At 39.0% G+C, this 13,145-nt stretch overlaps 1 protein-coding gene across 4 annotated transcripts in view; it reads right to left on the reverse strand.

Annotated features, from left to right (window-relative positions):
• The window catches only part of ITGB6 (integrin subunit beta 6), a 162,514-nt gene that overhangs the window by 92,048 nt on the left and 57,321 nt on the right, over positions 1–13,145 (reverse strand). For 2 of the 4 annotated variants that reach the window (XM_053918718.2, XM_053918720.2), the window contains exons 1-5: positions 7,155–7,262; positions 6,972–7,044; positions 6,164–6,243; positions 3,294–3,498; positions 2,450–2,696 (exon numbers count right to left, since the gene is read on the reverse strand). In XM_053918718.2, coding sequence (XP_053774693.1) covers positions 2,450–2,696; positions 3,294–3,498; positions 6,164–6,243; positions 6,972–7,029 — 590 coding nt within the window. In that variant the 5' untranslated portion in view covers positions 7,030–7,044; positions 7,155–7,262. Of the gene's footprint in view, positions 1–2,449; positions 2,697–3,293; positions 3,499–6,163; positions 6,244–6,971; positions 7,045–7,154; positions 7,268–7,560; positions 7,613–13,145 lie in introns of those variants that run through there. The other 2 variants (XM_053918719.2, XM_053918721.1) reach the window with 2 other exon arrangements.

Below are 13,145 nucleotides of genomic sequence, written 5' to 3' on the forward strand. Positions count from 1 at the left end.
TACAAAGGAGTTCCCATAAGACTATCAGCTGATTTCTCAACAGAAACCTTGCAGGCAAGAAGGGGCTGGAAAGAAGTATTCAAAGTCATGAAAGGCAAGGACCTACATCCAAGATTACTCTATCCAGCAAAGCTATCATTTAGAATGGAAGGGCAGATAAAGTGCTTCCCAGATAAGGTCAAGTTAAAGGAGTTCATCACTCAGCCCTTATTATATGAAATGTTAAAGGGGCTTATGTAGGAAGAAGAAGATCAAAACTATGAACAGTAAAATGACAACAAACTCACAACTATTAACAACTGAACCTAAAAACAAAAACAGAAACAAACTAAGCAAACAGCAACAGGAACAGATTCACAGAAATGGAGATCACATGGAGGGTTATCAGTGGGGATAGGGAGTGGGGAGAATGAGGGAAAAGGTACAAGAAATAAGAAGCATAAATGGTAGGTACAAAATAGACAGGGGGAGTTTAAGAATAGTATAAGAAATGGAGAAACCAAAGAACTTATATGTATGACCCATGTACATGAACTAAGGTGGGGGAATGATGGTGGGGAGGGTGCAGGGCAGAAGGGAATAAAGGGGGGGGACATGGAACCACTATAATAGCATAATCAATAAAATATATTTAAATTTTTTTAAAGAAATGCCAAATGGTACTTCCTCTTCAGAAAATAATTTGATGGCTTCTTAAAAAATTAAAATTAAAAAAAAATTAAAACTATATACATACAATTCAGCAATTCCAGTTCTAGGTATATGTTCAATAGAAATACAAAATCCATTCATCCACACAAAGACTTATATACAAGTGATACAACAGAATTTTTCCTGGTAGCCAAAAAAATACGTAACAACCCAAATGTCCATCAATGGAAGAATGAATAAACAAAGTGTAGTAAATCCATATAATGGACTATTTTTTGAAACAAAAAGGAACAAACTGCAGATAAACACAAAATCATAGATGAATCTCAAAAACATTATTTTGAGCAAAAGAAGGTAGACACAGAAGGCATATACTACATCATTACATTTATTTGAAATATGAAAATAAGCAAAACCTATCTAAATTATAGAATTAAAAAAGTGGCTGTCACTGATGAAGTAGAACTGATAGTAATGAGGCCTAAGGGAAATTTTTTGAGTGATTAAAATGTTCCATATCATGTTTTAGGGGGCAATTATGTTGGTATATTCAATTGTCAAAACTCATCAAAATGAACATTTCTGATGTGTGCATAGTAGTACATGTCAATCACACCTCAAAAGGCCAGTGGGGGGTGCACGGGGACAGACACTATCTCTGATGCTTGAACCCAAACACAATTCCTAAGAGTTACAATCAGTGATGAGTTCAGTTCCTTTTGTGGTCAAAGTATTTTTGGTTACATCAGATTCTAGTTGTAAACCACACTGAAATGTCTTAAACTGATATTACAAAACTTGTTTCTCTAAACATAAGTTGATGCCTTGGGTGTATGTAAGTATTAAATGTCAATGGAGGTTTGGAAAGTCATTTCACATATACTAGATTTATAGTAGTAAAAGGCTCGGGTCTGGACCACCCCAGATCTCAGTACAGATCACTAATTAGTCATGTGGCCGTGGGCAAATTCCTAACCTCTCAGCGCCTCTATTACTTCCCTTCCATGTAGAATAACGTAATCTGCTTCGACTTGCTGTTATTATCAAGACTGAATGAAGTCATGTACATAAAACCTTCAGCATAAGGACTGGCACTAAGTAAATGATAGCTCTTTTTCATTAGAAGGATATTAAATAATTTTATTTGGGACATGTCATTGACCATACAGTTAAACCATCACAGTGCAACTTGCCTTCAACCATCATTACCTGAATGATACATGATTTTAATAGCTGATTACAGCCTATTATAATGGAGTCATTGTCTAATTTCTTACTGAATTAGGTAGAAGTGAAGGCTACAAAGGCCTTCTCCAAGCAGGAAGAGAAATCCACATTTCCCAAAGTATGTCAGAGGAAGCTGCAAAACATGTTATTTTGGCAGAAGTCTTTGTAGTGGAGAAACACATTTTGAGAAAGTGTTGGTTACTGTCAAATTGCCACAGGAAGTGGTGGTTATTTAGAATAGATGGTCTCAAAGGGGCTGAGGATGGGCACAGGTCAGTGGAAACTATAGTGAAAGACTAGGTCCCCTTGTCTGCAGAACACAGAACCAAGTTTGTTATATCTTGACCTACACAGGGCGACAGGGGCTGCAAGGACCCAATGCTAGAACCATGTATTAAGATGACTTCCCCTTGGTTCTGAACAACGCAAGGCAACTGAGAAAGCTGCTGAGATCCGACCAGGCAGGAGGGAAATGCCCGAGAGTGAGCAAGCTCCTGCCAAGTGCAGCTCAGAGAGGGGCTATCTCTACAGAAAATCAGTGTTCGAAGATGCCAGAGAATCATTTACTTACCTGCAAGGGTTTGCGATTTCTTCTGGCATTGTTTTTATAAAAGGGGAGACAGGTTTTTCCACAAAAGAGCCAAAGCCCAGTCTAAAGTTGCTCGTTAATTTAGACATCTCCTTGGAAAGCAGGGAACCCAGCTCTTTGATTGTGTTGAGGTCATCATCCATGGAGGCCGAGAGGTCCATGAGGTAATACAAGTCCACAGGATAGTCTTCGGTCTGGCGGACTTGCACTTGCAGAGTCTGTTCACCACCTGCAAATACCCCGCAAGAAAAGCAAATCCGTAAATACGCATTGAGACTTGTTTGTGCCTGGGCCAGCTGGCTAGTTCATTTCAATAAGAAGTTACCGAAGACACTAACGATTTTATAAACTATGTGGCAAGGTTTATGAATGAATGAGCTCATGAAAATCTTTCAGCAGTGTGTTTAGAGCTACTGGAAGGGGTAAGAGTTAGGATATTTTATATCTCCTTGGGAGAGCTGGCATCCATTTAGATGGGAGATAAGCTGAATTTTTTGTATGTGGTTTTACAAAAGGAGAGCAAAATAAAAAGGAGTTTTTTAGGTACATTAAAGTCTTGAAGAAATGTGAGGTAAACCTTAACAACATTGGAGCAATTCAAATGGTTACTATTAGATAAGGGTTTTTTAGTAACACATTTGGAGTACACGTGACTAATACGAATAAAGAAAAGCAAGTCTCTATTTCCTAAAGAACGAGAAATCTGTGTGATAATAATCAATGATATTGCAATATGTGGTACAAGGTATATTGGCAGAGCGGTGATATTACCTCATGACATTAGAATTATTTACATGATCCAGTGCTCATGTAAATGATAACGTACCTGGTCTCAATTTAAGAATCAAGTTTTGAGGTGCAATCTGAACGATGTCAGAACTATTTTTCTGTCTGCCTACACTGAGAGGCTTATTGGTAAGTATTTCTACTTGAGAGACAGGGTTTTCAATGAAGTTGAGTTGACATCCTTTTGTGAGAAGATTTGCTGGGGTATCACATCTTTCACCAACTCCAGAGGGCTGGGTAAAATTCTAAAAAAGAAAAACAAGAGAAAAAGAAGACAAATCTTTATTTCTTCATAAGATAAAATTTTATTCTGCTTGCTTTTCTAGTTAGTCAGCTTGTCATACTCAGAATATCATATCCCCCAATAAAAAAGTTAAAAAAATATATCATATCCCTGATAACAGAATAACCAGAGAAGTCTGCCATTAAAATTCTGAGAAAAACTGTTTTCTTCTTTTAATTATATTCAGTTGAATTTACCTAACAGTTTTGTGGTTTTTAAAAATTCCTAGGACTGTCCAAGTCCTCAGTTTGTCTATTACCAAATCCAGCCTTGTCTGTGGATTTCTACACTGCCTTGTCTAGCTCTCCATCCTGGTTTAATTCATGGATGTGTCATCCTTAAGTTACAGCATAACTATATTGATGTTCACCTCTTGGAGACTTTAAACTCAGTGTCTTTAAGTGTTCAGTTTAAGGTCTTTTAGGACTTTCTCCAAGATCTGGAAGTGGGAAACGAAATGAAAGGAAATACGGTGTAGGGGGACTGCTTCTCTGTGTAAGACCGGAGAGCTGCCTGTCCCCCTCTTATTCATGTGTGTGGAATGAGGCAGGAAGATGAGTGTTTCCAGGAGGAGATGTGGCCATTCCAACCTTGCAGTTCCTGAGGACAAGGGGGGTGGAGTGGAGAGAGAAATGCCTGTCTTACCTCATACCGAAGGCTGCTCTAGGGCTTGTGAACAGGCTCTAAGCAAAGTCAAACGAGGCCCATTGACTCTCATTCTTGGAAAGAGGCAAACCAGCGTTCATATTGTTTTTCTCATTCCTTAGCATTCTAAGCCCCTGTTGCTATTTTCACCAATTAGGAAAGCTGTATATCCTCTGAAATTGATTTTTGAGACTATACTTTGTTATATTTCAGTCTGGTCTGGGCATATACGAGACACCAGGCTAAGTGTAGCAAACTAACTTTCATGATGTGTCCAAGGTAAACAGTGGTTGGACAAGGCCTCTGAACCCTTCTCAACATGTCACTGCTACCACCTGTAATTACCATCTTTGCCAAAAGATGAGAGCCGGTGTTAGTCACAGAAGCTGTTTTTCTATCTGCTTTAAGTGGAAGGCTAATTTCTTCTTACTTCAACTGCCTCAACTGATACAAGTACTACCATTGGAGTGACCTTTTAGAATAATCTGGCTTTAAAATCTGACATTAACTGACTACCAAGTATCGTCCACAAGTAAAGCTATCAGTATTAACTTAAGAAGCTCTCTTAAACGAGTGCTAAAAGATGCATTGAAATAAAAATTCTAGAGGTGAACATTTCATTAGACTTATTTTTTATTTTATATCTCTGACATGAAACTAATATTATCTTTTTCAAGGAGTCAATGTAAAAAAAAATGATGGTTTTTCCTTCGTTGTATATTCTCAAATCTACTTTGGATACACACATTCAGAAAAGCATAATTGTCCAGGGACTGAGTGAAGAGATTAAGAAAAGAAAAAGAGCCTGGTAGACAGACAATAGTGTGGCGATGACCAGAAGGAAGGGGGTGGGTGCTGGAAGAAGAATGTAAAGGGGGGATAAATGGTGGTGGAAGGAGACTTGACTTGGGATGGTAAACACACAATAAAATATACAGATGATGTATTATAGAATTGTGCACCCGAGACCTATATAATTTTATTAACCAAAGTCACCCCAATAAATTAAATTAAAAAAGAATAAAAAAGCATAATTCCCTTGCATTGCACTTTTGTTTGTGCCTCATCAGTCAAAGCCGCTGGGGAGTGAGCTGGGTTCTCCTTCTGTGAGGTCCTCCTCCACAGATACACATTCAACTTGGGAGGCGAGTTTTAACAGTTCTAACCCAGTGAGCTGGGCGTCCAGATCTGTTCCCCTTGAGCTGGCTACCAGTCTTTGCTGAACTGGGCATTAGCGTGTTTTGATTTGTGTTTAGGTTCTATTTATGAGATTCAGTGGAGAAGTATTCTAAATCCATATAAAGCTAAGCAGCTTTTTCTTACCAAGAATCATTTACAGGTTGCTCTCTAGTGTCCCAGGGGGCAGTGACTCAGACTGGTTTGTAATACATTCCCCAGTCCCTCTTATACGACTTCCACATACTTGCCCCTTTGATGATGTAAGGAATGTCTATTTTGGGCTTTGTCATTGTGGTGCAGTCACCAAGCTCATGAAAATGTAATATGTAACAGAATTGGACAATGTCTGGCCAGTAAAGTTTACCCCAAACTTACAATTTTTCTCTTAGAATATAGCAGTGATTCCGAATGGATCCTGGTACCCAGACTGAATACAACTATGGCACAGAAATCAAATACATGTTTAACTTTAGAAAATACCATCTCCATGACCTCCGATGGCATTTGACATGTAAGCAGCTTGAAAGGGCTTTAATGTAAGAGGAGGAATCAGCTTAAATAAAGGATCCCGAGTTAAATATTTTTTTTTCGGAACAGTTTGACATTCACTGCCTCCTCAAATGGCCTTGGAAAGTAATCCTGTCTGTGACTACTTTGATCTACTAATGGAAACAGTTTCCCTTCTAGATTTGTTTCACTTCTACAACCCCATAGAAAGCAGGACACTATCAGAACAATTGCCGATGAAATTAGCACAAATGTAACTGCAGTTTTTAAAAACATGTTGAGGTCATTTGTTTTACCTCCTGAGAACACCAGGCACACTGAGGTCCCATGAGTAAGCAGTCTTCACAGGTTTCTGCACCTCCCATGGCACAGCCGCCTGTGTGTAAACCCAGCAAGACACAAGGGATTCAGCACACTCTCAGTCACTCCATTTTTGAGACTTATGGCTCTTAAAGTACTTGAGTGAAGCAATATCAAAATTTATCTTTGTCTTCAAAGATCAGTCCTCAAAATGTTAGCAATTCATAAAGTTTACATTTGACATCAAAGTTTATGTTTGAAAATATTTGTCTTATTAGCCGAAAATGATCATTCTCTTTCTTCTTAAAATATGAAAATATTTCAATGTTCACAAAATAGGATCATCATATTTATCGTCCTCATTCATTGTCATCCACTTTATTTTTTCAAACTTATTCACACCCATTTAAAAACACTTCTCTCTTAAATGTAGTATAATTTTATTTTTAAAATAAATCCCCGTGCCCTCTCAAGGTTATTACTCTTGTACAAAAAAAAAAAAATTAGTGAAGTTAACAAAATGATTGTCACAATTGTGTTAAGAAGTTCCATTGTGTAGTAATGCTGTTTAATTCTCCTTATTAAAATGCACATGCAACCTTTGTATTTATTTACCTTAAGCCTAGCACACTTGCTGCGGGAACAGCCCTGTGTCTGCCTGTAATTTGTTAAAGGGTTCACTCAATGGCAAGAAAGCAATCAAACAGATCAAATAAAAAATGACTTCAGATCTAGTTTCTGAACCAAATGACAGGTTTGTCAAGCATACCACGAAAGCAATATGTTGCCAAGCTCAGGTCTTACCTTGTACGTGATCATTCCTTCCTAGAAATAGAAACAGGCAAAGCAGTTCAATCCCCATTCGTTTCAGTTCTCACTGTACCGACAGATTAAAAAATGAATTAGCTTTTCAGCATTACAAAACCAAAGCTGAACATCGTTAAAAGTCTTTCTTTCTCGAAGTGTAAATTTTTAAATACTACTTACACTGCTTTGGAAAGAAACTTGAGATGTAAATTAAAAAGTTGAGACTGAAATGAAAACAGAGGCTACCTGGACAGGTAAAAAAGAAAAGCTGTGTTTAAAAGCAACTTCAACATGATTTACTTCCTTGTTCTCCTTATAAGGAAGGCAGGTGTACAATCACCAAGAAGGTGGGGAAATTCATTCAGTAGAAATTTTTGTGTAAGTCCTACTAGTCTCTCTGCATCCTAGAGAGAGTCAATATCTTTAGTGAAATATTGATCAGTGAAATGTCAAAAGAGGACTGAAATGATTTTAAGTTGTTTCTAAAATAATTTTAATAAGTAAAAGCAGTAAAAATGATAAATAAAACACAAATATGTAAGTTATAGGTAAGGAGAATTTTAAAAAATGAACTAAAGTAGAATACCTGAGATTTTTGCATTCCATTTTAAATCCTTTGCAGAGAATTGAAATGAACTCTGAAAAATATAAACCATCAGCTTACAGTCAATTTAGAAGGTAGGCTAGGGAAAGAAAAACATTGTGCTCCTTTTTTTTTTCAAATTGGATGAAAGATATTTTTCTGTAAGTATAGAATTCTTATTTTAAAAATAATATTGGAAAAAAAATAATATATTAAGATTGAACAATGATGCCCAATATTCTGAGTCCCTCTTCATAGGGACCAAGTACCCATTTTAGTGTACTGTCCCAGCTCCTAGCTCACCACTTGGAACATAAGAGGTACTTATTTGTTGGACAGAAGAGTTACAAATTTAAAAGCTACACAATCTATGACTAAATTCATGAGGTTGATTACATATATTTTCCTAATGTATTCAAGAGGGTGTTTTAGGATTTATGAAGACTACAAACAAGTAAGAATAAAATATTCACTTTGCTACTCTCCAAACCGAAGTTAGGCAAGCTTCTTTGTGGCTGGGCTTACATCCTGGGAGATTATCTTTTAAACATGTATTTCTAAGCAAGCATATGAAACCTGTGAAAAAAAGGAAAACTAATTATAAGTTCTTCTCAGAAGGCTATGTTCAATTTTGAACTCTATCATACACAAGAACCTGGAAGAACATGGCAAGAATCCTACAGAGAGAAAGCAGAATTATTAAAGAGTTAGAAGTATGCCTTTTGGGAGAAAAATACAGTTATATGAAATAAATTGATTTAGTGGGAAGAAGAAAGATTGATGCACAAATTATCTGTGTCCCTGATGTCGCCTCCATATTTTTATCCAGTATTAGCTTTCATTCATTTATTCATCCAACAAATATTTATGTAACATCTACTTTGTGTCCAGTATTGTTCTAGAAGAAGAGACTATGTCAGTGAACAAACCCAAGTTCTTGACATATGAAACACTCGTATATTATAGGCTGGAAAGCAGTGGTAAGGAGACAGGTCCTTAAAATTAGGCAGTGATAAGGGCTATGAAAAATTATAAAGCTGGGTAAAAAGAAGAAGGAGAGGAATGGTGTGTTTTTTTATTTAGGACACTCAGGGAGGACTACTCTGCTGAACTAACATCTAACAGAGCCCTAAATAACTTGGGCAACAAAGTACAAAGGCCCTCAGACAGCTTCATGTGGAACATTTTCAGGGACAGTGGAGGGCAAGACAGGAGATGGAGGGTGGTGAAAAACGAGGTCAGATTGAGAAGCAGAGGTTAGATCTTATGTAGTCTTGACCTTGAATTTTGTTTTAAATGTGTTGGAATGTTATTGGAAGGTTGAAAATAATGGAATGATATTATTTAATTTACATTATAAAAGAATCATTCTGGCTGCCACTGAGGTCAAGATTGGAAGGAATTTATGGCTGTTCTCTAGGACACCAAGGTAGTCAGGACTAGGATGTTGGTAATGGAGAAAGACAGAGGTGGTCAGATAAGACATAATTTGAAAACAGGATGTGCTTGTAGAAGAAAGAGAGATTTTTGACCTGAGTAACTGAGTGTATGATACTTTTTCTTGGGAGAGGTTACTCTGGGGAACGATCAGTTTTCCAGTGGAGGATGGGGCTCAAGAACATGTTAATTTTGAGATGTCTAGAAGATAGCCAAGTGAAGATGTCCTATGGGCGGTTTGGTATTGAGTCTACAAATGGGGTGATGTAGGTGTCAACTAGAAATTTAGGGTCATCAGCATGGGTTCAAAGATATGAGGCTGATGGCATTTAAATATATGAGGCTGAATGAGATCCTTAGGGAAAGGAGGGGCTCTGTGGACAGAGCCCTGGGGCTGGCAAGTGTCCAGAGGCCAGGAGGAAATAATCAAATAAAGAAAACTGCTATCTAAAGAATACTCCTTCTTGCTAAAAAGGAGCCTACTTTTGTTGGAAGATGATTCTCCAAGTTTCACTCACATTTCTGCCCATCTTGTAAGCAAAGGCATTGACTGCCTTTTTTCTGGGTTAGCTTTCGAAGCATGTTTGTAAAGTTAACAGCTTTTGAAGGTAGAGATGATGTCTCTCTTCGAATTAAGGAGCAGATTTGCTTACACCTTGGGAAGATACAGTGTCTCCCTCCAGAACCAGAAGCAGCACATTCAGTGCCTATTATAAAAGATTCAGCTGCCCTAGGCTGGGGGTTTCTAGTTTCTCTCTTGTAACACAAACCACTACATGTGTGGGTGTCACCTCTTCCCATTTGGATCACCCTGTGGGAATTGGCCTTGAGAAACAGTGAAAGAAAATGCTGCCCCTCTGGCCATTGATATTGCTATGAGTCCTTCACATCTGACCCAGGAATCTCATATCTCTGCTAGCATCTATGAATCTGCGATTATCTAACTTGTCAGCTAAGCAAGTAAAATCTCAAGCCCTTCACAGTTCTTGACAATCCCCTACTCGAAATTGCCCTTTTTCTATAGACTAAACATGCAATTTTCTAATCTCATTTTGGAAGACAAGAAGTTGCATCTCCTAAGACTGCCTGAAGTGCCTTGGCATGAACAACACTGCCCTGGGCTCCAGAGGTTTCCCCAGGTCTTGGGTTGCCAGGCTGCCCACCACCCTCTCTGGCAGCTACTGTCAGACAGTTTGGATGAGTCGGGACCAGGGAGGTCTGCACAATTCTCCATCTGCCCACTCCCTAGAACCTTCCCTGAGGTTCCAGCTGCCATCAAAAGCTCTTCCTCCTGGTAATATGGTTACACTACCTCTCCCAACCTGTCTTGCAGTTAAGAGAACCTCCGTGACTTAGCTCTTGCCAATGGGATATGAGTGGGAGTGACATATAACACTGTCAGATCATCTCCATGCCCCGCTGCCAACTGAATGCAGGCAGCAACAACAATGTGTCACTCAATGTGACATTGAGTGTAAATCGGGACCTTGTACTATCCTAAGTGCAGAATTCCATCCAGTTTCTAAAATCATAATTGCACTGCTTTATTTGCTCTTCCTCCTCAATTGCAGCCCCTCCCATACTTCTAAGCCTTTGCACCCTTTTGTGTGCCTAGAGGCCCTTGCCTCCTTCTTGCTCCTCTCACTAGGCTTACTCACTATCTAGGTCTCAGTGTAGACATCACTGGAACTTTCTTTCTTTTTTTTTTTTTTAAATAAAAGGAGGGACATTACTATAAACCTTACACAAATTGGGAAGGTTATAAATGAATGCTATGAACAATTGCATAACAATACATTAGTTTAGATGCAATGGACAAATTCCTAGAAAGACATGGACTACCATAAGTGACTCAAGAAGAAAAAAAGTCCATCTAAATAAAAATTCTGAGGATCCGTGAATATAACAGTAGAATTTTAAACATTTTCCAGGAAGTTTACATGATACAAGATGACAAAAATCAATCGTATTTCCTTACATTGAAAATGTAATTAAGAAAATATAATCCTAATTATAATATCATTATTAGTGGAAATACTAAATGTTTCAGTCACTTTGCAAAACAGTCTATAATTTCCTCAAATAGTAAATCATGACTCAGCATTTCCAATCCTATGCATATACCCGAGAGAAATGAAAACATACATCCTCACAAAAACTTATACATGATCACTGGAACTTTCCATAAGAAGACCTTTATGGTCTCTCCAGGCTTCTCTCTGAGAGACTTCCCCCAAGATAGCCCCTTTCCCTTTCCTTGTAATTGCCTAATCCTCCCCTCTCTCCTCCACTAGACTGCATTTATTGAATTCTTTCTAGGTATCAGGCAGAGACTGTCTTAGCTGTCCTTATACATATGTCTTTTAATATTTTAAAGAGGATAAGGGATGGAGGAAGAGAGGGAGAGACACATCAAACTGCGAGAGAAACATTGAGGAGCTGCCTCTCACATGCCCTCAGTGGGGGATCTGACCCACAGCCCAGGCATGCACCCTGACTGGGAATCGAACTGGTGACCTTTTGGTTCACAGGCCAGCACTCAATCCACTGAACCACACCTCCTTATATTCCCAATAAGCAGCATAATGCTTATGGTACTTTGTATTTAAGTATTCAATTGATATTTACCAAGTAAATGGATGAATTTTGTCTTCATTGTGTAGTGTTTTACCTGTTAAAAAACAAGTACTCCATGAATATTTAGTCTATAGATGGTAAATGAATAAATGGTTTTAGAAGGTACGTAATGCATATAGGAGAGGGAAAGATGTTCCTCGCTTGGGTTGTGATGAAAGCTGAGAAAAGTCTTAAAATGCATTGTGGAGAGAGACAGCTGAATTCAAGAGAAAATACAAAGTAGAACAACGCTACAATTAAACATCCACCCACGCTGTTTTCCCCTTGGCACCATGCTGGATAATTTGCACCAGACTAAATGGCAGAGGGAAAACATTCTGATTTCCTTAAGATGTGGTGCCTGGTGCCCTCTCCTGGAAAGTACCTGTCCATGCCTCTTTTGTTCCATAAGCTGGTCAGCACCTGATAAAACACCTGAATAAAAACTGTATCCCCCTTATCTAAGCCAACCAGATTAATTACCTCTGTGTGTGTGTGTACACATATATAACTTGAACTGGCAAATACAGATCAAAATCAGGGTTTTGGTCATGGGGGCTGAAACTGGCCAAAAAAGGACATGAGCTTAGAGGGAATGTGAGGCTTCACGAGTGAGCCTGTGTTAGGAGGAATCTGAAGGTATAAGGATGCAGAAGCCCAGGCACAGGGGGGCTATGATGAGTAGATGAGGTGGTGGATGGAAAGTACCTACAGCAAAAGCAGCAGAGAAGGAAGGGGCCCTGAGCCACATGAACTGAGGAATGCTGGAGTCAGACCCACAAACTCACTCTGTTGAGGGGACAGAATGTAGCCCAGACTGAGAGCTGCCTTGGACCCCCAAATGCCCTTCCACATCAGGTCTCCCTGAGGCCTGGCTCTTCCTGAGTTTCCCCAGCATCCTGTCTCTTTTAGAGCAATGTGTATTCTTACAACAAATTGCCATCACTTGTGGGTCATTGAAGGGGTCTCTATATTCCTTAGAATCAAGAAATCCTAAGTCACACCATCTATATTTTGAGATAGGCTGAGACCCATAGGACAGAATGCTGCCCTCTATATGAGGGTGTGACTCTTCTCAGAGAGTCTGACTTTTGTCAAAGGGTCTGACCTGGGGGCAGGTGGACCCACAGGGTACTTCACAGCTGGAAAAGCAGCACCTCCTGCGCTCTGCCCTTCAACTGGCCTTTGCTTCTGAGATGTAGAAATGTAAAATGACAACAAACTCACAACTATTAACAACTGAACCTAAAAACAAAACCACAAACGAACTAAGCAAACTACTAAAATAGGAACAGAATCACAGAAATGATCACATGGTGGGTTATCAGTGGGGATGGGCAATCGGGAATGGGGGAAAAGGTGCAGGGAATAAGAAGCATAAATGGTAGGTACAAAATAGACAGGGGGAGGTTAAGAATAGTACAGGAAATGGTGAAGCCAAAGAACTTGTATGTACGACCCACGGACATGAACTAAGCAGGAGGAGAGGGGAATGCAGGTGGGAGGGGGTGGGGGGTGTGCAGGGCAGAGGGGAA

This window comes from Desmodus rotundus, chromosome 2, assembly GCF_022682495.2.
Source record: "Desmodus rotundus isolate HL8 chromosome 2, HLdesRot8A.1, whole genome shotgun sequence".
Classification (NCBI taxonomy): domain Eukaryota; kingdom Metazoa; phylum Chordata; class Mammalia; order Chiroptera; family Phyllostomidae; genus Desmodus; species Desmodus rotundus.